General features: G+C 37.3%; 1 protein-coding gene and 1 long non-coding RNA gene across 7 annotated transcripts in view; one reads left to right on the forward strand and one right to left on the reverse strand.

The window, feature by feature from the left end:
• Positions 1-26,332, reverse strand: part of ITSN2 (intersectin 2) — a 79,713-nt gene that overhangs the window by 29,571 nt on the left and 23,810 nt on the right. For 4 of the 6 annotated variants that reach the window (XM_035322166.1, XM_035322169.1, XM_035322168.1 and 1 more), the window contains exons 3-19: positions 19,314-19,406; positions 17,584-17,647; positions 16,145-16,308; positions 14,611-14,808; positions 14,310-14,406; positions 12,885-13,027; positions 11,461-11,524; positions 9,492-9,629; positions 9,273-9,358; positions 8,027-8,289; positions 7,164-7,313; positions 6,773-6,913; positions 5,849-5,936; positions 4,456-4,595; positions 3,489-3,569; positions 1,588-1,724; positions 436-878 (exon numbers count right to left, since the gene is read on the reverse strand). In XM_035322166.1, the coding sequence (XP_035178057.1) occupies positions 436-878; positions 1,588-1,724; positions 3,489-3,569; positions 4,456-4,595; positions 5,849-5,936; positions 6,773-6,913; positions 7,164-7,313; positions 8,027-8,289; positions 9,273-9,358; positions 9,492-9,629; positions 11,461-11,524; positions 12,885-13,027; positions 14,310-14,406; positions 14,611-14,808; positions 16,145-16,308; positions 17,584-17,647; positions 19,314-19,406 (2,490 nt within the window). The remainder of the gene's footprint in view (positions 1-435; positions 879-1,587; positions 1,725-3,488; positions 3,570-4,455; positions 4,596-5,848; positions 5,937-6,772; positions 6,914-7,163; positions 7,314-8,026; positions 8,290-9,272; positions 9,359-9,491; positions 9,630-11,460; positions 11,525-12,884; positions 13,028-14,309; positions 14,407-14,610; positions 14,809-16,144; positions 16,309-17,583; positions 17,648-19,313; positions 19,407-26,332) is intronic. The other 2 variants (XM_035322170.1, XM_035322172.1) reach the window with 1 other exon arrangement.
• LOC118164569 lies at positions 2,894-4,125 on the forward strand. The gene is made up of 3 exons (XR_004749546.1): positions 2,894-2,981; positions 3,635-3,918; positions 3,993-4,125. It is a non-coding gene; the product is annotated as an uncharacterized LOC118164569 (long non-coding RNA).

Raw genomic sequence — 26,332 nt, forward strand, 5'->3', positions numbered from 1 at the left:
TTTTGTTAATAATAGGCATTGATTAAGGCAGAAATAAAGTGGATTTCAATATGAATAAGTCACTGAGTCCATCCACTCATCACCTGACAAAACTCACCCACGTTAGCATTCTGCTTTAATCACAGAAAGTTCAGGCCTTATGAAAAAGCTAAAATATTACTGTTTCCAACATCCACAATTTGTTAGCCATGATCACTGGAAGATTTGTCATCTGGAGCCACAGGTGGTGACAACTGGTAAAAGACAACCTAAATTAATAGGAAGATTTATACCTAACTAAAGACATAGAACGCTGCGTGTTTGCTTTTTTAATTATTACGATATTTTAGACAATAAGTCTGCCAGTGTCACATTAACACTAATACATCTAAAGAATGAAATGATACTCAGGAAAATAGGAATCATTAAAGCAATAATCTAACAGACTAAGATTACCTTCATTTTTCCAGGGTGGCTTAAGACTTTTACCCTCTGTTGGTTTCAACAGATCTGCAAACTTTTCGTGTATGTTTAATTTAGAAGTGCGTTTCTCTGTCTCTTGAGAGTTTGTCACTTCTTTTATCTTCTTTATTTCTTCGTTCTTCTTACGCCTCTCCTCAGCTTCTTTTGCAATTTGCTCTTGCTTTCTTTTATCTTCTTCCAGTTGCCTCTGCCTTTGTTCCGTTTCTCTCAAGATTGCAGCTTGCCTATTTTTGTCCTCCTCTTCACGAAGCTGTTGTTTGTTTTCCCTGTCTCTCATCAGCGCAACTGCTTCTTCAGCTTTCAGCTTTTCTTGAACTTTTTCTTGCATTCTTTCTTCCTCTAATCGCTTCTTTTTCTCTTCCTCTTCCCTTCGGATATTTTCCTGCCATCGGTTCTCCTTCTCACGTTTTGCTTTCCTTAAAAAATGGGGAATGAGAGGGCAAGAATGAATTTTTGTTTTTCATAAAAATTAAAATAATTGTGTTCAAGAATAATCAACTGCACTTGTAAGTAAAACTGTGTCTATGATATTGATGACTTTTTTCTTTGGGCAATAAGAAGTAGACTATTGTAAAAACATATTTGAATTTTCTTGTCCTCCGAAAAAGAAACAAAATTTAAGATTTCCTTACTCATCCACCTTTCGAGATTAAATAGGATTTAGGAAGTCAATGCACTTCCTATTATCTTAATTATCAATCTCACAGTTGTCTGAATAACATGACAAAAAAAACTAGGAATTAGTCAGGAGTGCTTGTAGGGAGATAAGTGAGGCCTTTGCAAGGCCAACAAAACATGGTAGAAAATATGAGGAATTTTAGATGCGCGAGTATTATTTATTAAAGGAGCTAAAATCTTAACAGCAAGAGTAATTACTCGGTTTATTTACCTACCAAACCTGAGTTTACAAATTCTATGCAAATGAAGATAAAAACAGATTGGAAAGAGGAAATTCAAAACACCTTGTTTCAGTGGCACTCCATATAAAAAGTTTTCTCTAAGGCGACTAACCAGGATGTATTTTTACCAATTACACTTCCTGTTTATTACAATCACTGTCTTAAAGTCACCATGGCATTCTTTTGCTTTAAAAACTGCAATGCTGACAGATTTCAGACATGGTACCTTGCAGCTTCATCTTCCAGTCGCTTTTTCTGTGCAAGTTCAGCTCTTCTTTTTTCTACCTCTCTTATTTTGTCCTGCTTGATCTTGTGGAGCTGCTCCAAGGCTAATTGCTGTGTGCTGTAACTTTCTCTCAGGTCCTAGTAAATAAACACAATAAAGTCCATCAAAAGAAATAAGACCAATCTTTTGAGAAAAGCAGCAAGGCGTTTTAACGTTTTGTGAATTAAAGTATTACTTTGTCCACACAAATGAACAAAGTAATATTAAGTTGTAACAGCCCTTGAAGGTCACTGTAAAGAAAGTCAAACAAAGTATAAAAATAGCTGCCAGGTTTGCAAAGCCTTTTATGTAACTTAGGTTTTCAATGAGCCCTTCAGTCACACACCTGCTGGAAATGGCAAATGTGACAGAGGAAACAGGAAAATATAAAACTTAATGTCCAAGTGCAACATTATTTAAGAACAAAGAAGACAATGAAGCATATTATAAATAATCACAAAATGCATTTCTTGAGGAGGCAGACTTCAACTGAAAGCCAACACAATGCCATAAAGCTGAGAATATATCCCTTAAAAAGGGTGTTCACCTTCACCGTGCTTTCTTTTTTTCTGCTTCATTCATCATTCTAAATTACAACTACAATTTGGTACCACCAAATGGAAGATTGAAATAACTCTGACAGAGCAGGCTTACCACTGCAGGAAGCTATAGCCTAAGGTCACTGACTCAGACTAGAGTTTTGCTGTATTCGTGAACTTTTCTTTTGAACATATCCTTCAATTCCTACTCCATCTCCCTCTGATTTAGAACAGTTTCATAAAACATCAGCCTGAATCTTTGGGATAATTAAGTTTACAGAATAAAAAAAAGAAAAAAAGAAAAAAAAAAAGCAGAAAAGCCCAATAACACAAACACCTCAGCATGTTTTCATCACATTACAAAAGATTTGTAACATACAACCTTATTTTTTATTAGGAATCCTACTGATATACACATTGAGCAACAGGTATACCCTGACATTTTAAATCTGGTATCATAAATGCAAATAAAGCAATTAAGAATGCTCTATTCCCACTACAATATGCACCACTACCAATAATCACATTGCCTAAAAATAACTGTGCATTTTATACAGAAAGGGCAAGGTAACAAGATTTCTCTGTCAGTGAAAGTCTCTGCAACAACTAATTAAACTGATCAATTTACTACTATTTTTCCCCAAACATATTCAGCTGAAAATACTTCTAATTCTACACAGAAATCTTCGATTTGAAGAGAGAACAACTCATGCAAAATTGGAAGGTCAGTGAAGTAGTTCTGAGAATAATTTATGAGGGGAAAAAAAAAGCCAGGTTTCTGACAGCAGAGGACAAAAGCAGCATTGAGGAAAAACAGTAAGCAATCTTTAGTACGGGGTTAATATGGAGGTTTAGAAGCATTGCATTTGCTGGGCCATGTGTCATATTCTGGGCATTGATGCTATTTCTAGTCTCAAACTCAGAGAATTTGCATACTTGACTCACAGCTAAAGATGTATGGATATAGGAATGGTGAGACAATTAGAGAGCAACAGATGGAAAAGTGGGAAAAGACACTGTTTCCATTTAAGACAGTATTCTTTTTGTTGATGTTACCTTAATTAAAAGAAAAATATCTGGGTGAACACAGTTTATTAAGAAGTAAAATGGCTATCAGCATTTTTTGCAGTTTGGCTTTCTTAAGCACATAACAAAATTGCAAATTTTTACAAGGATTTAGAAGTTAGCAGAAAGAAAAAGAGCCTACTGATTTTCCTTTAGGAAAATATATTTAATAGAAGTCATATATCCAAACAGAAAGGGTAAGCAGAGGAAAATTGCGAAATAATTAAAAAGCAAAAGAGCCAAAGATTAGAAATTAACCTTAAGTAAGAGGAAGAGGTTGTTGAGACAGCTTAGCAGAGACAAAAGGCACTGAAGAACAGAATCATCCATATTCTCACACTGTAAGATAAGGCAGATAAAAGGCTAATTAATCTTTGCACTGTATTTTGAAAAACATATTTTAGGGAAGACTAAACTGTGGATGCAGCCACTGAACACAGCAAGCCATGCAAGTGAACAAGTAACTAAAAAGGCATGTAACCAATGTTACATGTAGCCATTTTTTTTCACAATAAAAGAAACTCTTAAAATGTTTCCAAATTTTAATTTTTGTGTCCTTTTTAACAGAGCCCTCACATTGGCCCAGTGTAAATGAGTTATTTAGGAATAAAGTTCTCATCAGCGCCACTAGGAGTAAGCTGGTAAGTGGATACTTGCTAACCTGCCTGAGAGCTGCATGCATTTTAAGGTAAGTCAAGATTCGCCTCTAAAACAAAAATGCTTTTAGGTCCAACAGTCAACATTTATTAACTTACTCTCCAGTTAAGTGCCCTGTGCTTATTTACAGAACAATACCTAAGCCTGTTACCAGATCTTGTGCAATATACTATGAAACCCTCTTTTCCTCTTGATTAAAGCGTTGTCCACAATTCAAGAATTGTAGCCAATACAACCCCATAAGAGCAGAATCTACAAGAGCCTAAGAAATGAATTAAAGTTTGTTTCTCAAACCAAATTAATTCTAGAAGGCAAAAGTTTACAGTGAGCAACCAGTGATTCATGCAAAGCAATGATGAGTGGGATGTTGATATTTTAGTACATTAGCGATAGTTTTAAACACATTTTTATTGTACTCCAAGAGTTCTGGAAATTCTTATGCAACACTAGAAGTTGGGAAGAGCTTTTTGGAAGTCTGGTGGAAGTGCCACCAATCTTTATGATTGGATGGAGAAATAAAGACACTGCTTACCAGTGTAAAACTATGTATTTTGGAAAATACACTTACCTTAAGCTGACTGTTAAATGCATCCATTTCAGCAAGTTTAGAAGCAGTTTCTTTCTCAAGGGCATCTAGTTGTTCCTTAAGTCTTTGGCATAATTCTTCCTTTTCTAAGGACTTCTTGTGCACTGAACTAATTCCTGCACCTGCACAGAATCATAGAATCACTACGGTTGGAAAAGACCTCCAAGATCACCTGGTCCAACCGTTCCCCTACCACCAGTCACCCACTGAACCATGTCCCTAAGCACCATGTCCAACTTCTCCTTGAACACCCCCAGGGATGGAGACTCCACTACCGCCCTGGGCAACCCATCCCAGTGCCTGACTGCTCTTTCTGAGAAGAAATGTCTCCTCATTTCTAACCTAAACCTCCCCTGGTGCAACTTGAGGCCATTTCCTCTACTTTTGCTGCTGGTTACCTGTGAGAAGAGGCTAACCCCCAGCTCCCCACAGCTTCCTTTCAGGTAGTTGTGGAGAGCAATAAGACCTCCTCTGAGCCTCCTCTTCTCCAGACTAAACAAACCCTGTGCCTTCGGCCACTCCTCACAGAACTTGCGTTCCAGGCCCTTCACCAGCTTTGTAGCCCTGCTCTGGACATGTTGCAGGGCCTTGATGTCCTTCTTGTAATGAGGGGCCCAAAATCTAACACAGTACTCAAGGTGCGGCCTCATCAGGGCTGAGTGAAGGGGGACAATCACTTGCCCGGTCCTGCTGGCTACACTGTTCCTGATGCAAGCCAGGATAAAAAAAGACAAGCAATTTTACAAGGACTTTTGTTTTCTTTTTTTTTTTTTTTTTTCTAATATAAATGCATTCCCAATGTCTTTCCTCACAAATATCCCTTGATTTATCTTCCTATTTGCATTCAGCACAAAGAAATAGGCCAACACCTACTTACCTGAGACAGAGAGACATCACATGTAATACATATAGAATACATTGAAAACTGTTTTTAATATCATATTAGACCAATTCATAGCAAGCTTCTGAAAGCAGGAAAATCTAGTGTGATTTGAGAGGAACTTCTAGTGTGATGTAAGAGCCAGTGTAAATTTTACATTAACTAACTTCCTTGAGTCTACACTACAAAAATAAGACATGGTGTAATAAGGATCGTATTATCTATGGTCCGTATAATCTGCCTAAGTAAAGTTTCAAACAAAACTTGTTTTGTCACAAATGTGTTTGTTTGCCCCTTTTTAGAACACAAATAATGGAATGCAGATGCAGAGATTCTAAGGTGGCACTCACTGAAAAGATAAAGTGAAGGTGTGATTAACACCCCTGTATCCTACAGCTTTTTTGGTGTTGCTTTTTTCTATTTTTTTGTTTTTACACTACAAGTGATGAAAAGCAAGCGATGCAAACAGAAGAGAATTCATTTGCAAGTACTTACTCTGAGTGTTGTCAAGTTGAACATTTTTAATTCTTTCACTTAACAATTGCTTTTCAGGAACTAAATAGATTAGTTTATTCTGATACTCCTGTAGATATTAAAGAAAACATATCAATTTTTTAATATTGTTTATACATAAGTAAAAGTGGGTGAATTTCCAAACATAACCTCAACTCACATTAATGAAACGTAGGATGCAAGTTATCGTTATAGAGTAGAGGAAAAATGACTTCTGCACTCCCAACATAAACACTATTATAACTAAATACTTTTTAACCAAAAAAGCATTAACACAGTCAAAAAAAAAAGTTACTATTTATACAGTTATCATGAGAACATTTGACTACCTCAAATCTAATATAAAACAGTAACTTTCTGTGACACACAGGAAGATGAAAATAAGCTTCCCTGAAGTTTCCCTGAGAAGTTTCCCTTTCCATTACATAAAATATAAGGTAGAGGATGATTTATTGTAGTCAGCTCTTCTGAAATAATTTGTCTTGCTATTCAAATACAGAAAAAAAGACAAAAAAAGAAAAAAAGACCTACAAGGTAACTCAGCCCGAAGACCAACTTGGTCTGCCTACAGAAAAGCATTCCTTCATAAAAATCTGACTTTGTAGCTTTAAAAAAACCTCACAATTAAAAAGAAATCACTACTATCAGTTCACAAAAATAAAGCTTAAATTTTGGCTAGTGTCCTCATTCAACTATCAGCTTGTTGTAGTACATGTAATCATTTCTTTAACACCACAAAAAAAAAAAACTAAAAACCTCTGCCATGTTGATGGCATCACCAATCTCCTCTCTGCACTATAATCAAACTGATTCACTATTCCTCCCTATCAGAGCTGATTATCAACATTACTGAAACACCGAATAGGAAGTAAAGGAGAACTACAAACATAACAGAAAGTTATGTACCTGCAGCTGTTGTTGTAATTGCTTGACTTCCATAATTCCTTGATCACATTTCTTATCTAAAGCCTCCAGCTCAGTTTTCCGAATCTGCTTCTTGTTTCGAATATCTTGCAGTCTGCCTGAGATTTGCTGATGTTTGTCCGTCTAGAAAAAAAATGAGGGACAAATTATATCACCTGCATCAAAAAAAAAAAAAAAAAATCATTTCTTCACGATGCCTTTAGGCAGATTAGTTCACAATCATTACTTTAAAAGAACCCAGAAATATCTGCTTTAGACTGCTCATCCAAAGCAGAGTGGGACTCCTAGCAGGCTATCAATGTGTTTTCTAAGATTTGCATACTTTAAAATACTGCATTTCCTTTCAAGATGGGCAGTAAAATTTATGTCTTACCAGGGCTTCTAATTCAAGATTAAGGCTCTTCTTTTTAGAGGTCAACCTGACAATTTCTTCTTGTTCCCTGTTACGTTGATTAAGAAGTTCTTGGCGACGAATTCTCTCCCATTCCAATCGTCTCTGGCGCTCAAGTTCTTGCTTTGCTGCCTAAGTAGAAGTTACATTACTTTAAATTACAATGTAGATACAGAACCCAGAGACCATACTTTAATATAATGTGCTCTACTTGTAAATAGTGTAATAGGAACATAATGTATTGTCTTTTTCAAAGTGATCTTGTATACTTCAGCACTGAAGAATGGAGGAAGTGACTCTTTAAGATTCTTCATGCCACACTCCTAACTCCAAAGGAAAAAAGCTGTTTGAAAAAAGTTGCATAATTCAGAGAGAAAATTCATTTAGCTTAGAATAGAGACCATAAATGAGCTCGTTGAGAAATATTACACATAACTTCTCTGATTATTTCACAGAACTACATAAAATATGGAAGTCTTATGCATGCGGTGTGATACCACCTAGAAGGAGATTTGTCTTAAGTTCAAACAGCAAAACATTATCAATATAAATTCAGTAAAATCTTGTTTGGAATAGAAATTTTTGTATAAATCTAAGAAATCTATTCCAGAAATCTCTTTTGTCCTTTGAAGTAGCTGAACGTCTTTGACTTACACCAGTATTGCATTCACTTGTAGCAGACACAATGTTCTCAGACAGAAATGACATTCTCTCTATAAGAGAGCTTTCCCATGCAAGGAGAACGAGTCAAAGTCAGTGTTCATATCCTGAATGTTCTATTAAGTGAATACTGTGTGCATGTTTATATTCCTTACAGCATTAAAAAATAATTTCAAGAAAACAACCTCCCGCCTTTCTATTTCTTTCCTCCTTTCTTCTTCCCTTTGTCTTTCCAATTCTCGTTGTCTCTCCAGCTGCCTTTCCATTTCAAGTTGTTTCTTCCGTTCCTGTTCCTGACGTTCCCTCTCTCTTCGTTCTTGTTCTTCTCGTTCTTTCTGAGCCTTACGTTCTGCCTCTCTTTGCTGCTGCTCTAACAGGACCTGGCGGCGTTTTTCCAGCTCCATATTTCCCCTCTCATAGTTTGCTTTCCTTTTGTCCTCAAATGTAACTAGAAAAAGCAAAAGCAGTTATTTCTGCCCTGTGCAAAACATTGCTCTTAAACAAGTACCTCAGTTGCGCCACTAAAGTTAGATGTTTTCTTTTTGGCAAGTTCAGTTAGTTAGGTCATGGATAATGTAAGCATCTTGCATTTTTCTAGTATTATTTTGCTTTTCAAAAATACCTCTAAATTTTCCTATGTCTATTCCAACTGAGAAAACGTTGCAATTTAAACCTGACCAAGAAAATGGCTTTGCTTTTAGTGGAAATATAACGGAACAGTTTTTAAAAGCTAACAGAAGACAATCTTCTGTTAAAAAGGTTTTCCACTGTGCAAGAAAAATTAAACACAGAAAGAAAGAGCTTAGTCTTAAGGGGTATTCCCTGTAAGATCTCTTGGAGTTAAAATCAGCAGACAACAAAATAGGATTGAGCTCAGTTACTGCAGTACAGGACAAAAAGAAAAAGGAATGGTTTTGGCTCTCAGCAACCATCTTTCCAAATAAGACAGACAAGTTGTGTCTCACACTCCCCACATAACAGACCTTTGCTGGAAGGATCATGGAGCCAACAGCATGATTTACTTTGTGTGCACACTGCACCTTGTTTTCAGAAAAATAAGCAACATTGGGATCTCTTGTTTCCAAAATACCCAGAACAAAGTAATGCCAGTAACATTCAACCTCAAAAAAAATTGCAATAGCATTGCAGTATTTGGCCATGAAATATTTCTTTTCCAAAATACATTATTAATCAGCACACTTTCCCATTCCTACAGCTAATAATAGTCCCTTTCTCTGCCTTCTCAATTTTATTAGATGTAATAGGCTGACTACATCCCCTTAACAACCTTCCTACCATCAAGTTAAAATGGATCTAGCTTCTGAAAAGAATCCCCATAGGGACTTGTTACGTCTTCCACTTCCTAAATGTTTTGGTGTCCTTCAAAGACAGCCCTATATATTAAGAATGAGAACATGAAGCCCGTTTTACCTGGCTGTTTTTTCTGTGGCTCCTCCTCTTGCACTGGCTGGTAAGATGGCAGAGTTCCATTTATATTTTCAGTATATTTTCCACTCCTGGAGGGAAAAAAAAGATACAAAAAAAAAAAAAAACAACATTAGACAAATAACACAGATAATTTCTTTGCATAAAGAAATATAAAGAAATATTTTCCACTAAAAATATGTTTCATTGCTCTTAGCAATTTACCTGAAAGAAGGTGGTACCAGTTCAAGAGGCAGAGTTAGTGGCAGAGGTTGTCCAGCTTTGGCCATATCAGTTAGGTGCATGGCTAACACAAACTCGTCAGCTTTCAGTTGTCCATCTCCATCAATATCAGCTAGTGACCTGCAGAGTTTTAATAGCAATAATAATTAGAACTGAATATCACAATCACTTGTGATAGCTGAAAATTTTCACAACTGAAACAGTGAAATAATTTTGAAAATACAGAATTTCTTTGAAATTATCTGTCAAAAACATGAATAGTGGACGAAATAAAGTATTCTTTTGTTTATAACGTGCTGCTATACAGATCACAGATGTCATTTTAAAATACAAAAAAAGGATAGGAAAGCTTAAGAGACTTCTTAAACCTCAAGAGAAGAGCTGGGAAGAGATTTCATGCCTGTTCTTAAGCAGTTCAACAAGATAAAAGCCACTTCTTACTTTAATACAAAATAAAATGTTATATAAAATGAACCAAATGCTGCAATGGGAACCTTGGCATAGAATTCTTTTTTTTCCCTTGTGTTTCCTTGGTATTGAAGGGAAGATATTAACTGCCCCAGAGCTCCTTAAAATGGGTAAGAAAAAAGGCAAATCACACAATCATACCATCAGCCTACTTGTACTCAAAATGCTTCCCACACATTCAGGAAAAAAAACAACAACAATGAAATGTTTCCAGAGATACAGACAAAAAAAAAAAAACAGGAATCTTTCTCAGGGAACTGTCTATATAGATGTAGTTGCAGGAATGTGTCCTTCGACTGGACTTAGGTGAAATGCTTCATAAAATAAAATGTTTGTGCTATTTTTTTACACACACTGCCTTGGATAAAAAATATTGAGCAGTTTAGAAAAAATCAAAAAGGAAACAGACAACAAAATCCACCACACATCCATAGTGAAAAATGAAAGGAGGTGATTAAATGAGATTTTTTTTTTTTACGTTGACCGACCAGCACCGTTCACACATAACAGTACTATTATTACAGTAGTTACCATAGTAGTTAGATCATACTCTGGTAGAAATATTTTATAATTCCTTACTTTGGGCAAAACTGTAACGTGGGCTTGGATGTTAATCCTCTACATGTGTGGAGACATCCCTGCACTGGCTGCCGATAGCTTTAGGCTGGGCACCCAGGAGAAAAACAGTACCTGCTTTATTTCCCCATACTCCTGTGTGGATGAATATAACCTGAAACTCCATTTTTACCCTCACAGTGCGCAACCAAATCAGCTGAACTAATAAGAGGAATGCTTCAGCTTGCTGCTGGTAAAGACAAACAAATGACTCCTGAGATAAAGAGGAAGAAGAAAGCAGCCTGCCTCAGAAGGAGCTGTAAAGCACAAAACCATTGTGAATTCCTCTGTGACAATGAGACTTAATGCACAACATCGAAGGCATGTCTGAAAGCAAAACCCACGCTACCATATCCAGCAGGTTAAAGGCAGATTATTCAAACCTTCAGACAACTGTAACTATTTCCATCACCACAGTAAAGACAAATATTAAAAAAAAAAAAAGTGTAATAAGCAGTTATCTCTATGGGAACTACAGTGAGTCTCTAAAAATCTGATGGTCTACTTCTTTTTTAATCTCTCTCCATATATTAAAACTAACAAGGGCAGTCTTTTGTTTCACAATTCTACATTTGATATTAATAAAGCTCAGCTTAAGTAGCACATCACTGAAATGGAAATTGAAATTAATATCTACACTATCACAGGAAGTCTAACAAAGAAACGCAAAGAGTAGAAAGCTTATTATATTAAGTTGAGGTATCTTTTGAAAAATGTACTCATCACCAAGCCAGTTTATTAAGTAGCTTACTTTTCATTTACTATATTAGATCTCTGGCATCCCTTCGTCATTTACTATTAAATAAAGTACAATTCCTCTCTTTAACAACACAAATGCATTGAATGCATAATCAGTAACTAAGCTTACCAAATAGTAGCCAGCTGAGTCTGTGAAAGGTTTGATTGCAGAAGGGCATTTCTTGCTTGAAATCCTTAGAGAAAGTGTGAAAGATATTAATAAAAATAAATACTTCCTACAAAGATTCACATGTAGCAAAAATGGGTCATGAACTGGGGCAGGTTTATTTTTAATATTAATCTAATCCCTTTTCATTAATGGCTGACAGTTGGCATGACTCCCAGGCTTAACAAGAGGTATTACAATCTGAACACAACAAAGATTTAACTATTTTTGGGTACCTTTTTCCACTCAAAATTCAAACCAGAAAAAAACTGACATGAAAAATGGATGCTTAGGGTAATCCCCACAGCTGTTACAAGAGCACAGCTGATTGTCTACTGAAAGTTGGGGCTAGTCAACTGGAAAACTGCCAGTTTTCCTTAGTTAACAAAGGACCATACACCCTTCTAGGTGGGTCAATGAAACCTTCAGCTCAAAAATCAACTGAGCAAGATAAAAAGCATTAAGTCCACTTCAAAAATGTGGAATTGGCCTCCTTTTTTGTGGAGTAGAAAACTGAAGCAGAGCCTTGGTAAGTACTCATTCTGAATGAGAAGTCTGGTCAGCTATAAGCATACATACTGACTTTACACCTACTAACTGCTTGCCCAGCACTCTACTCACTGGAGTACAGCTAGTAATCCAGTTTTACAAGTACTTTCAGGAAACTCTACTCCTGTACTAACTGTGTGAAATCTTTCAAAATCACCATAATGTAGTGGCACAGCACACGTCACTGAAACTCAGCAAGGAATTACTCTCTTAAATGACTTCTGAGACTTTACAATCATGTCTGTAGTACTGCAGTGTCTTCCTTGAACTGCTTTCTTTGAAAAGATGACAAAGCTCAAATATCTAAGCAGTTATACATACACATAGCATAGGAGCACATGACACAAAAAAACGACTGTGTCGATGTCTCTCATTTCACAAAGTCATAAGAAACAGGATCTGCTCAAAGACTGACACTTGAAAAAACAACTGCTGATTTTAAGGAGTTAACTTCCCCTGCCTCACAGCTCTCAGGCTCTTCTAGTTCTCACTGCTGGCACTCTTCTCTTCTTCCCATTGACTCCTACTGTTGCTTCCCTAGTGCACAGGGGAAGACTGATGCCTCCTCAGTCCTCTCCAGGTCTAACACAGACCCTGAGCCAATAAGCTGACGCCCATTTCTATTTCCTGGCTGACCAGAAGCAGAAGCCAAACCTCATTCTCTCCTGCACAGGCCTGAATATTAACAATTTCAGCTTTCATTTCATTTAGAAGTCAAATGGTTTCCATGATTTCAGCAAGCCAGGATTTCATCCCTAAGCCTGCAACGTTCCAGAGGCAGAAAACAAAAAACACTGCTCCACTGCCTTTTCCCCATCTGTATCAAATACCACACTCACCTGATAAATATCCACTCATACTTTTATCCAGGCTGTTAAATTTCTGTCTGTATTTTAACCTGGAGGCCTGAGGAACTGCCCAGTCTGAGGATGTAATCTTTGGTGAATTCCCAACTAGTGAAGCACTAGAGGAAGAATTTGAACTGTAATAATGTTTCAAAAAAGAAAGAGAGAAGACCTCTAAGTTACTTGGCTTAAAAAGCAGGCATTGGTACAAAAGGTATATAGCATCTTCTGGTAACAAGAAATAACTTCTACAAAACTGTCTCTGCTAACTTGCTATAAATATTTTCATGGGTAACATGAAATCCTACTGTGAAACCCATACCTAAAGGGAAACTCTTGAGCTCAAGATCCCATTCCCTTGGTATCACATATTATTATTATTAATTATTATTATTTATATTTTTAATATTTTATTATGCCATGTTTCACCAGAGGATCATTGTGATAATACTACTACAGAAAATCACAGGGAAACATCTCAACCTTCATAAGAATGTTTAAAAGAACTCTGAAGCATTTGGTAGATGTCTACAGTACTTTGAAGATGTATGCAAATGGATAACCTGAAACACCAAAAAAATCTATCTGATAAAGCTGCTAAAGCCACTATATTCCACCTCTCCCCCTGTTTTGCCATTAGTGACAATAACAGGCTGAATGGAGATTTTCTGGTTCATGCAGTTTTTGCAGAATAGCAAAAAGTGTTTCGTTATGTCTGTAATGCTTCTACCTTTAAATCCCAGCATTTTTGCACTGTGCCATCTTTGAAGACCAGACAAAACCAGTCTGGTTTACTTAAGGTAATCCTCTTATTCATCGTACATGCTGTGTATTAGCAGCAAAAAGGTGCAAGCACTTCTGAGTCACTTTATGGAATAGAGCTGGGGCTGAAATGCTCTCTGTGTAGTCTTTTGGAAGACTGCTCTTTCAAAGTCCAATTGCAGAGATAAATCTGGACCCTCACTTAGTCTCTGACAAAGCTCTAAAATCAGTGAAATAGAGCAGCTGATGACGAAGATTTATAACCTTCTATTATTCATAAAATAAATTCACAGATAAATATTTATAACAAATACAATTCTTACATGTCTGCTAATTATTTGGTGCCATCTATAATGAATGAGCACATCAATCCATAAACATTTCTTTTACAACCACTTGCAAGCTTTATTCTACTTACTAACGTTGTACATTCCCTTCTTTTAGTCACCACTTTCTCTCATTTGAGCTCCTCACCTACTTCAGAGAGTTTGGTTACACTTACTGAAAATACTATTTATTGCATATACGAAAACAATCTGCTTTCAGACTTGGTAGACCATTATTAATGAATGAGACTTTGAATATACAAGTGTTCCATAATTTTTAGAAGGCACACTCAAGTTTAATACATAACCATTTTAAACTTAACTTTCATACCTGCTAGATCCTAAATCGATTAGTGATTGTGCCTTCTGCATATTAGTACCACCAAACCCTCCTGCCAGGGGACCTAAAGAACCAGTATGAGGAAGCGCTGAAACAAACAAACAAAACCAAAGCTGTAAGGCAAACAGGTATATGTTTCTTTAAGGCTTTGAGACAAACAAGAAAAGTTAATCAGTGTCTTGTTTTAAAGGTTAATTAGTTAGAACTGATATGATGAATGCGAACTTTGGGAAAAATATTTTTTATTATTATTATTTCAGTCAAACTGAGTAGTGGACTATACTATACTTACTTGAAGAGAAAGGTATGGACAAAGGCTGCAGAAGGCTGGATGTTCCATTTGGCAATGATGAGGTACTGACAGAAGGCACCAGGGGAGCAGAAATTACCAAAGGAGGAATGGAACTCATTGAGGTCAGAGACATGGGAGCTAATGGTGTGACTGCAGACATAGACGTTGGCATGGACAGATTTGGCATGCTACCCATTCCTAGAGTAAAATCAAACAATTAATGATTTAATACTGCAGAGACTCCAGCAAAAAACTGACTCCACTACACTAGGCAGAAACTACACAAAGCAACCTGCATCCAGAGACACAATAAGCTAAAATAGATGCTCACAAAGAATATTTACTTTTTCTCTAAAGTTAGGCAACACAGAGGAAAATAACGGAAAATATATTGAAGAACATTATTATTATTATTTTTAAAAAAACATTCTCAAGGTAGCTAGTATTTGACAAAAGGTTTAAGATCCAATGTTCTGTAATTACAGGTATTTACAGAATTACTGTTCTTCAGCAAGCACATCTGCACCTGGTCCCTGAGACAGAAATAGAACTAAAAAGCTGGGGGAATCCTCTACAAAGATCAGCTCATGCTGAACTAAGTTTCTCCCAAATCTCAGCCCTAGGAGTATCTGTATGGGTGAGAAGTACATTCTGAGGGTCACATGCCCAACAAAGGATTTCTTAAATCAGTTGTCTGAAGCTCATTAAGACACCTGAATTACTGGCTAACTCTTGTTGAAGAGGACTGAATGCAGATGAAATGATGAAAGGTTAATATTAAGTAATCGTATGCCAACCACAGCTATATATAAATGCAGGCACTTGTACGCAAACACACAAGATTTAGAGTTGGTCAGCCATTTTACATCACCTGTGTAATTAACATATACAAACATTTAATTTCAGTGTGTATATACAGAAGCATATGCTGCATTTTGTAACCTAGCTGAAGTCACGGTGTGTATTTATTTATACAAAACAACAATACCTCAACTGACACACACATTGAAACCCAAAACACAGAAGAGGAAAAAAAAAGTTAAAAGTAATTATATTGAACTGATCATATAGTTAGTGAACAATCAGATTCCTTTTGAAAAAAATATTTAAAATAACTGTTGTACCAAAACTTTGACTTCTGCTAAATTTAACTTAAAAAGGGAAAAAAAAATAATAAATATAATTTGGTGAATGAGTAGGAGGGAGACAAAAAAAGGCCTTCAGTATAAGAGGACACTCCACAAGTCAGATGGGAGATGTGAATGGCCTTCTTAAACCTCATGTCAAAATTCACTAAAAGCTTTTATTAAATATCTTTGAAATTATCAAAAATATATACAATTTGCTCTGTCTCAAGAAAGGCTTTGTGAATTTCCTACATCAGCATAGTCATGGTGGTTGGTTTGTTGTTGTTTTTTGGTTTGTTTTAACCGATTGCTTCAACAACTGGTCAGATTAATGATACTTATACTTGACTGCAGATCAACTGTGTTTTTTCTCTCTGAACCCTAAGTAATAACATATTAATAAGTACCAAAGCGAGCTGACATTAGCGGTGAAAGTACTGGAGATTGTTTCATGACAGGAGGGAGAACCATAGGCAAGTGCTGTCCTTGTAATTTCAGCTTGATGAGTTTCATGGCTATGGAGAACTCCTGTTGATCCATTTTTCCATCCTTGTTCAGATCTGACAGTGCCCTTTGGAAAAAAAAAAGCCCACAAGGGAGAAATGTAAATTAAAGTTCTTCACTTGATGAGAAGCTTTTCCATCCATTTTATTTACTGTTTATATCCAAGAAAACAACAAACATGCTGCAACCTTTTCTGTATTTTCTGCTTTTGTTTACACTGAAACCCTCAAAAGTCCGCATAATTTCAAAGCATAATGTTTGTCTTACTATATTAAATGACTTCTACCAAGTTCAGTTTTAAAGTTACTGTGTATTAAATACTTAGCACCTGAGAAAGCAGAAAGATATTTGGAAAAGCAGCAGTCTTCTGCCTGGAGTCCTCTGTTCACTTGTTGCTACAGATACACCTCAGCTATGCTCCTTTCTATGCTACTAGCAAGATCAATGCAAAAACTTCCTTGTCACTTTTTTCATGCACATTAAGTTTCTGACAAAGAAACTAACTTAGCATTATTTCAAAATACATGTTTTCTTTAACATTTTCCATAGGTGAATTCCTCTTAATTATTATGGTCCTCCACTCTGTGACTTTTAGCATGTGTGTGTACTGCTAACAATGAAGTACTCTGAAGCAAACGCAGCATTCTGGTGAAGAATGAGAAGTTACAAAGAAAATTTCTGTTTTAAGTCTTGTAACTACATGCTGCTAAGAGCAGCACTTTTTCCAGTTCCCATGTTGTAGTACTGGGTTGATATCTTACAGTGTATTATAACTGACCTATTCTGTAGCTTCAGATTTTTATCTGTTTTCTAGTTTCAGTATAGTTTCCACTCCTAGCTGAGTAGCGTCTAATTTTTCCCACAGTTAATCTTATTGACATTTTTTAGTGTTTACTGGTGGTTTAGACACCATTCTTTTCGTCATCTCCAGAAATTTGTTAAACTCTTTATTCCATATTATTATTTATAACATTAAAACATGGTTTGACTTTTGCGGCAGTCCAACAGGTGCTTTCCCCTGTTAGTGCCTTGCAATTTTGCAGCACCTTTAGCTTCAAGCGCTTCTACAGTTTAAAAAGGCGGTGTTCAAGATGGGCGGATTTGAATTAACATTGTAAGAAAGATTTAGAAAGATACTGCTTTTTAATTAAGTGTTGGTACACGAGTTCAATCCTTCCTCTAAATTTAATGAAATTAAAACAATGATTAAGACAACACTCCTTCTTTGACTGTTGAAAGCACATTTTAGAAAATACAACATGCCAGAGATGGCATTTGGAAGCTATTAACTTCCCAACTATTGGAAGCTATTAGCTCTTATAAAAAGTAAAGAATACTTTACCATATGTCAGCAAGGACTGAAGCTGGTAGACCCGATTGCAAAAAAAAGGTACGTGCTTGATCACCTATGACAAACAAGAAAGAAAGGGACTTTTACACTAGAGATGTGGAGTGGACCTTATGAATATCAGAACTTTCATATGACCTCAGCACCCCCATGTGGGACCAGATCTTCCGAACAAACCACCACAGCAGATGCTAAACTTTCCAGGTTCCTACCACCCAACTCCTTCCTTGGTGACAGCAATTATCAAACGTCCTTCTGTAATCTTGAATCTTTGCTCTGCGAAGCGGATTCAAATAGCTACAAAAAACTTTAACAGGTCAAAAAAAAAAAAAAAAAAACAGCTGCCAACAGTTTAACAAATGCAAGATGTAAAGAAATATCATACAGTATAAATGACCAAAAATTTAATCCTGACCCAATTACTTTTACAGGAAAGGATGAGCACGCTATTTCTTTCGTTCTCCTTTATCCAATCTAACCTGAGCCAGTACTGCCACTCTAGAAAAAAAATTGGAAAATATCATGTTCTAAGTAAATTCTGTTCCATCACAGAAGCATCCAGTAATTCAGTATTTCAGGAAAGGAACAGGAACTGTTGTGCACATCCATACTGAATTTCACATTAATTGGTACAGATATGATAAACCACAGACAGTGGTGTTTATGCTTATCTATGAGTGAATGATAGACTCTTAAAGCCAAGACTTCAGGGTATTCTTTCAGAACTTTCATCCCTTCTATTCACATATAGTCTTTCATTTCAAACACTCGCCAAACAAATAATAAAGCCTGCAGACATGGTGTGGCCTAAAGGTAGTCCCCAGGACTGCATACTTTTCCAGCTGGTGGTAAAATGAACACCAATCTCCCAGTGCTGTTTGGTCAGAGCAGGGGATTATCTTAGCCAGAAGATGGGCATGTTCCCAACAGACAACTTCTCTCTCTTTCCTCTGTCTTTTTCAGACCAAACAGAGGAAAAACAGGGGCACTAGCGTTAGTCAGCAGATAGTTAGGCAGGCGGAGGTGATCAGGGCTCATCTTCAGTACCCCTGCACACACAAAGAACAATGCATTCCTAATTTAAGTCATCTGTACCACTGAACTCAAGGCTTTTCTTGATGTTACAAAGTGCAGATTCTGAAGGGCACAGCAACATGACACAATTGTTCCAGAGAAGAAAAAGTTCAATTCAACTGTAACTGACAGCAGGCAACTGTAAAATGCCATGAGCCTGTCCAGAATTTGCTGAAGGCCCAAGGGTTAAAATATTTCAAGCAGTCCTTAACAAGGAAGAGTTGTCAGTAACTCTCCCTGCCTCCCCCCCATAACAAAGATATCTAACAGCACAGTGTTCTCTAGCACTATTCAGACAGAAGAGAGCCACTTGTGTTTCTGGTATCACTTGTCACAATAGCTACTAGAAGTGTTTCTTGGCAGCTTCCCATCTGAGCACAGATTTAGCCTGATACTCTGGTTTTTGAAACTAGACAGAATGACAGCACACAATTGCTGGCTGCAGAAGTGATGGGGTTAATAAGTGTTTCTGTGCCAGACTTTAGTCCAAAGCTCATAGAAGTTTAGTAATAACCTGTGGCTGTTTGCCTGAAGAGTATGGTTATTAGTCACACAACAAAGGGCTGGAATAGGATGTAGTTTTCAAACAGTTTCACAAAGATACTTTGTGTACACAGCAGTTAATGTGTAATGCAGAATCCCAGACCAACCTGTAATGTAGCCTCCTGTGGGTTTAAGGCTATCAAACTGCTTGTCATGCTTGGTCCGCTCTTCCAAGGTGATGGCCCATATGTTTGGACCTCCTAAAAAAAAAAAAAAGCCAACAAAAAAAGACTGAAGATTTTGAAGATTTTTACAAATAAAGCACATCATTTGTAAAATCAAAGCTTGGTTTCTTGAGACAAAATTAGATCTAGACACACCCAGCTCCTACCAGTTTGGCAAGGACATTATGAAACACAAAAACCTGCTTCCCAGATGTGCAAGAGTTAGCTGAGACAACTCCTCAGCCAGATTGCTTTATGCTCTGCTTTCAAACAAGCTGTCTTGGCTTTCAAGGCTGGTGCAAAGTAGTTTCCTGTTGCTGCTGATTGTTTGCAGTCAGGGCAGGAAGCATGTTGCTCACAGTACTTTGTGTGAACCAAATACTGCCCTGTTTCACCGGTAAACAAATAGGATTCAATGTCACTTACAGGTTCTCATACTGAAGCTGTTCCTACAGCTACCAAAAAGACTCATGCTTCATCTTGCTGATGTTCTAAAACCAAGATTGGGACTGCTAATAAAAACATGCTGGTTTTGTATGACAAAGGAGTAACAGCTGAGATTTGTTTTTAAACAGTGTATGATTTCAACTTAGCATTTTTCAGTGCTTGAAAGGGAAAAGAATAAAATATTACAGCCTCAAGGTAACCAGGAGAAATTGCAGGGAACAATCTTGTTTACAAAGCTGTGCTGATACACCAGACAGAACCAGGAGTGACTTTCAGAAATGCTCAAAGGTGCTGTATAAAGGTCAGCGTGTTCACCCTTGCAGGAAATGCAGTTTGCAGTAACAACTGGTTTGGGTTTCAAGTAGGAAGTTTTAATTGGGAAGCTTTTGACAAAATCTCATTTTTAAATCAATGAGTGCAAGAATTAGCCAAAATTCTGAATGCAAGCCCCCAAAATAACATTAAAAGGTTATCTAAAAAAAATCTCTAACCAATTCTATTGAACATTAACACTTTCAAAGAACTGTTACGGGGTTCTTCAAAGATTCATATTGTTCGGTGAAAAAATGGCCATGGAAATAAATAATTCTTTAAAGAAGATATTAACGAGCTGTTTTAAAATGCACAGCACTTCGAAAGAAAGTTACTACGAAATGCTTCCTGTTTTCTGACATACATCTCACTTCAAGGCTTTGAACCGATGAAATTTCAAGAGCTTTTTTCACTGCTTTCCCCAAAGCAGTAACAAAGCTAGCAGATGGCAAGCTAACATACATGCCAACACACACATATTGGCAACGTTAAATCGCTTCTCTGTTTATTCGTATATGCAAACACGTTTTCCAAAAATACTACTGCCTCTGCTTTACAAGATCCTGTAAAGATTACCCATATTTTCAGATTCTTTACGCTGCTGATTCGCAGGGAAAGACACATGGTTAAAAACCAAACAAACGAAAAACAAAAACTCACTGGAGATATGAATTGCAAAATAGATGGGAGGACATTTGGATATAACCTTTAAACACCTGACTTTGGAGTTTTGTTTCCACACCAGCAGCAGTTACCCAAGGTCTACAGTGAAACAGCTGTTTAATGTACGAGACATCTCGCTTCAGAGTGAGGAGAATGAAGATGGGATGCGAAAAAGAGCACTGTCAGCTCAACGCTCGCAGACCTCCTTCTGGCTCTCCACACTTAGATGCTGGCCCATCTGTCCAGAGTCTTACCACTGCTGAAATTAAAGATGCTTCGCTCCCAGAGAAAACATACCTCAAAGGACTTTCCAGAGTCTTTCCAAGTAAGGGAAAGGCTTAGAAAGAGTCTTTTTGCAGGCTACATGCAGAACTGCACTTCAAGAACCCCACCTTGAATGATGGTTAGATGACAGGAGCCTTCTTGTCTCTTCTGATTAAAGGCATCTAAATAAATCTAGATTAGATTCTGACAATAAATCTAAATAAATCTATCAGATGTCTATTGATGGGCACTGTATTGCCATAACACACAAATGAGGACAACTTCCAGCCTATGGCAAAAAAATCTTTGGCAAAAATGGCACTTAAATCTTTTCAAATGTTAGTTCTGAGATACAGATGGAAAGTGCATACTGTGGTTAATCTTTAAGGAATTGATCTGAACAAGAGGAACCACTGCTCAACTGCAACCTCGGAAAACCTGACCATTTTTTTTAATATATGGAAAATAAAATCATAACAACAATGCAATTTTGTTACATACAAGAGCAAATTTTAATCATCCTTTGAAGCAGGTAGCTACAGCACTCCTCACCTTTAGATAATCAGTCAGAAGGATTAAGACTGCCACAATATATTCATGTGGTCAACAGCTGCAAAGTGCTAAAAACACTGTAAGAATTCATTGACTGCTGTTACTGGCACCACTGTAGTTTATCTAATATCATTTATATTATATATTACATATGTCTGTTTAAACGTGCTGAAATTCACAGTTTCATATAAGTGTATCACAAAGTATGCATGAAGATGGCAATCAACCTTGAAACACTTCTGATATACTTCAGCAAAACACCTCTGCATAAAATAACTTTTCTTTCCCAACCCCCCATCTTTTTTCCCCCTTAGTTCCCAAATTAAGCATCCAGAAGCATTTCTTCAGCACCCATCTCCATGTCAGGTTTCTTCCAAGCATAAATATCATTCATAAAAGCTCTGGCTGCAACTATTACAGCACGAAGTGTTTATGGCATAATCCTAGTGAGACACTGCAAGCAGGTACTGGCATGTCCAAGCGCTAACCACAGAGCCATGTGTTATGAGAAGTGCACCGTGTGAATGTTTCAGGAAACTGATTACGTATCCAGAAAAGACCAACTTCCTAATAATTTATTTTCAAAGGTCAAAAGAATTTCAGATTTTCCTTGTCCTTGATGACAGACAGAAAATCTTTTTATAACTCCATAAAGAGTTATATAACTCCATATGCTCTCATCTCCTGAGGGGTTTGTAGACATAGAAGAAAATAATGTAACAGACCTTAAAACTCAAAGCAGAACTCCTCCCACGTAATTGGAATATTCTCCTTTTAAGTAAGTGTATAAAATATGCATACTTTGTAAACAGAAATTCAAAGAAAACATGTTCAGTTCAGACCGTTTTAGTAACATCTCACACGATCTGTCAACATTCAATACCTTGAAAGGTAAGACGTTTAAAGGGAGATTATTAAAGCACCTTTTAATTTAGAAGGTTGAATGAAAACGTACTAAATTTCAAACAGAAATGAGATTTGGGTGCAAGACAGTACCCAAAATCCTTCCAGAGCTGTGATTCTTCAGACGCTAAGAAAAAAAAAAAAAAAAAAAAAAAAAGAGCATAGCACTGAGGGAAGGTGAAAGTGTTGTGAGGGCTTATTTTCAGCTTAACCAGGTGCTCATCACTCTTTTGATGTTACTATTTGGAGACAAGAATAAGAAAAAAATTGTCTGTACTGAAAGTGTCATTAAAATTAACATTCCACAAAGTACCAAGCAAAAATACCACATCAATCTATGTGCAATCAACATGCCGAACAACAGGGATCACAAGCTCTTGGCAATTCCACGAAGTGCCTCATGACACCATTCTTCAAAGTGCTTACTGTGTTTACTTACAGTACGACTGAGCCCATCACAATAAAGACTTACCACAGATGATAAAATTAGTTTGAAACTCTGTTCTCCTGTGCAGTCACCATCAAAACACGCTATAAACCTTGTGAATGCTGTGGTTATCTCCCAAACTAACCACCTGTGGCAAAACTGACCAGTCGGTACTACTCTCGAGAACAGTAACACTGCCTGATACACAAACTACCAAGTTTTCTTGGCCACTGCGTCTTGGGACTCACAGCTGGGACAGGTAAGTGGAAAAGAAGAGTACAACTCCAGCAAGTCTTAAGTGTCATGGGCACGTCAAAGCGTGCAACAATAGGAAGAACACTCCTTTTCTTAGAAGGACAAGGCTGCGGGAAGAATCAAACAGAAACCTGCCATCCAAGCCACATTGCCTAAACAGATCTGGCCCAGCTCAATGGTCTTTGCATGAACATTTCAACCCCAGGGCTGAGAAACCTCTTGCCAGTAAGCCTGATCTGACCAAAGGGAACAACCAATTCTGCCCAAAGCCTCCCCTGCTCTTCCTTCCTCACAGCCCTAAGCCTTACTCACGACAAGTCATGATGAATCACAAAACCGAACTGCAGCCATCTCCTCAGCTCAGACCTTGCTGGGTGAGACACCTCTCCGATCACAGGATGGGGGAAGAGGCACTTATCTCCTTGATGGAGCCGTGGTGAACTTTTGGCACTCCAGAAATTTTGAGCTGGCATCAAGTAGTAGAGAACTACAATATTTAAAACAAATTCAGCACCAGAGATCAAAATACCATTGCCACTGTAGGCTCTCATGACAGGCTTTGCTGGGGCCAATTAATAGTAAGTTACTACTTCTCTAACTTAAATTTCTTGGAAATTTTAATGAGAGAAATATTTTTCCCAGCTATACATGGTATAGTTTGGGATGGAAAAAATGCAGTCTCTCTGGCAACAAGGTATATCCTAAAACCACTTCTTTTTTCTTCCAAAGAGGTTCCCTTGCAATCTCATGACCTCATACTTGACACATATCTGCCTGAACGAAGCTAACACTATATTTGACTGCTCTGCTCTTTTAGGAATCAAAACTCAAGAAAGGCTGAACTTAGAGACTTACCTCACAAAGATTCTCCCTAAATAAAGTAATTATTGCCTTCACTTTCTTTTTCTGTCTGTGAAAAAAAAAAAAAAAAAAAAAGAACAGCAAACCACCACAATTCCATAGAGTTTCATTTTTAGAAGACAGATCTCCAATCTCTTCTCGCAGTGGCTAGTACTTCAGAGAAGACTAGATAAACATCAAGACTGACAAGTGGTCTCAAGATTAAACACAGGAAATCCAGACTCAAGGTCCAGAAACATCTCAGCTGCTTCCTTACACCAGACCAGAAAGCCTGGGAGAAACCAACAGAGTTGGTTTCTTTCCTCCTACTCCACAGCTCAGTGATACATTCAAGAATTCCAAGTCATGTGTGGATTCTGCCTACATTTAAGGGATCCTCAGAACTACAAAGACACACACAAACAAACCCAGTACTACACACTGCTAATTTAACGTGCCTTCAAGACTTCTCTAAAGAAGACAAAACGTATCTGACCTCACCTTCATGTAATGGGTATTGCTATGTAATTCAGTGTGGTGGCACTCCGAGGTTTGTAGTGTTGGAAATAAGCAACTCTGCTGGGATTAAACAACATTTTCTGTGCCTTTAAGTTCATTCTACACATAAGACATCTTTGTAAGAGAGTACATTAGGGTCTGTTTATGACAGGATCATAGATCTTGGTAGGAACAGCTCTAGAAATGCCATCACAACTCTGCATCTGACTGATAATCTTCTAAAGAAAATAAAGGACTTGCTTTGATGGGCTGCCAACATGAAACAAAAACAAACACGTTTCTTTCCTTAAAAAGGTAAACTGCAAATGAAAATGAGGGGAGAAAAGAAAGCGCAGTCATAGGAGAGTAGCAAAAAGCCTTGAAAATGCTGCTGTGAAACTTCTGCCACATGTTAATATTACCTGTAGGCAAAAGGGAGGTGTGCAGACCGGTGGTATCAGTGAAAGGGATACAGACAACTTCTCACTTGTGGAACATCATGAGACATTTCTCACATTCTTCAGAGAATTGTGTTTGGTTTTCACTGATTGGTGTTGCTTGCTTGTTATTCTTTGGAAACTATGCTCCTACGAGCTACAAAGTTAATTAACTCCATGGAGGTAATAAAACCAAATTGAAACAGAACTCCCTGTACACGTAAGTCACGAGGACGAGTGATTAAACACCACCTTCTTAGATATCCCAAAAATAGTATTAAATTCCATAATGACCCTAAGTAAATATTTATCCCTGTCTTTAGGGAGGGGGAAATGTCATGCAGCAGCTTGTTTGTAGCTGCACAACAAGGGGCTTTCCATAATTCAACCACCAAGTGCTTTACTGTCTCCCATCAGTAGACTCGAGAGAATTGTTCGGTGTAAGAAATATTGGGATAAATCTAATATCTACAAATACAGACAGGAATTAATTTTACCACAGGATTATTTGTTATAGATAAGATTTAATGAGCCCAAATGAGGTAACTGAAGTGTGGAATTGTACTTTTGATTTTTCCTTAGTATTGGGTAAACACACTAGGAAACTAAAGTACACGGAGTATTTCTCCATTATTATGAATTTCCATATTTCTTATCAGCGTTTCTACTATTTGCAATAACTGTTTTCCTCCATTTATGTTGATTTTTTACATTTATTTTTGTTCTTTGTTCATCCCAAGCCCCCACCTGCCCATCCTTGGCAAATGCCCCTCTGAGTCCCAGCTCCCCTACTCTCAGACCACAGCAGGAGCCACACAACCTGCAATGTGTGCATTAATCCCACTACTTCTGGTCCTGCCAGAAATCCATCGCAGAGGCTCGCAGCACGTTAGGCAACACTGCAACAACTGCCAGGGGATAAGGGTACGTCTATGCTTAAGGAAAACTTCTGCAGTTTCTTTAATGTATACAATGTTGAGAGGAAACAACAAGAGCTAAAGCTCACTCAACAGTGGGGAAAGGCTCCTGTGTTTCTCCTTCAGTTTTGTATTTTCACTAAAATTAGAAGAATCGTGCCCTCGAAAGCCAAGAGTATTTTTAAAGATTTTTTAATTTCTCTGATGTGCTTTCCAAAAATAGCTGTTCTACACAGGGAGGCTGTTAAACAGTGTCTGTCTGACAAGTGCAGGGCTACACAGATCTGGCCATGAAATGCCTGCTTAATTCAAGAGCTTGCTGACAGAAATGTGAACAAAGAAGCAGAAAACACTGTATTTTAGGGTACAGTTCATATTCCCTCCATTATGTATAGGACAATAGGTATTTTCATAGAATCACAGAACCATTAGGGCTGGTAAAGCCCT

This window comes from Oxyura jamaicensis, chromosome 3 (genome assembly GCF_011077185.1).
Source record: "Oxyura jamaicensis isolate SHBP4307 breed ruddy duck chromosome 3, BPBGC_Ojam_1.0, whole genome shotgun sequence".
In the NCBI taxonomy this organism is placed as follows: domain Eukaryota; kingdom Metazoa; phylum Chordata; class Aves; order Anseriformes; family Anatidae; genus Oxyura; species Oxyura jamaicensis.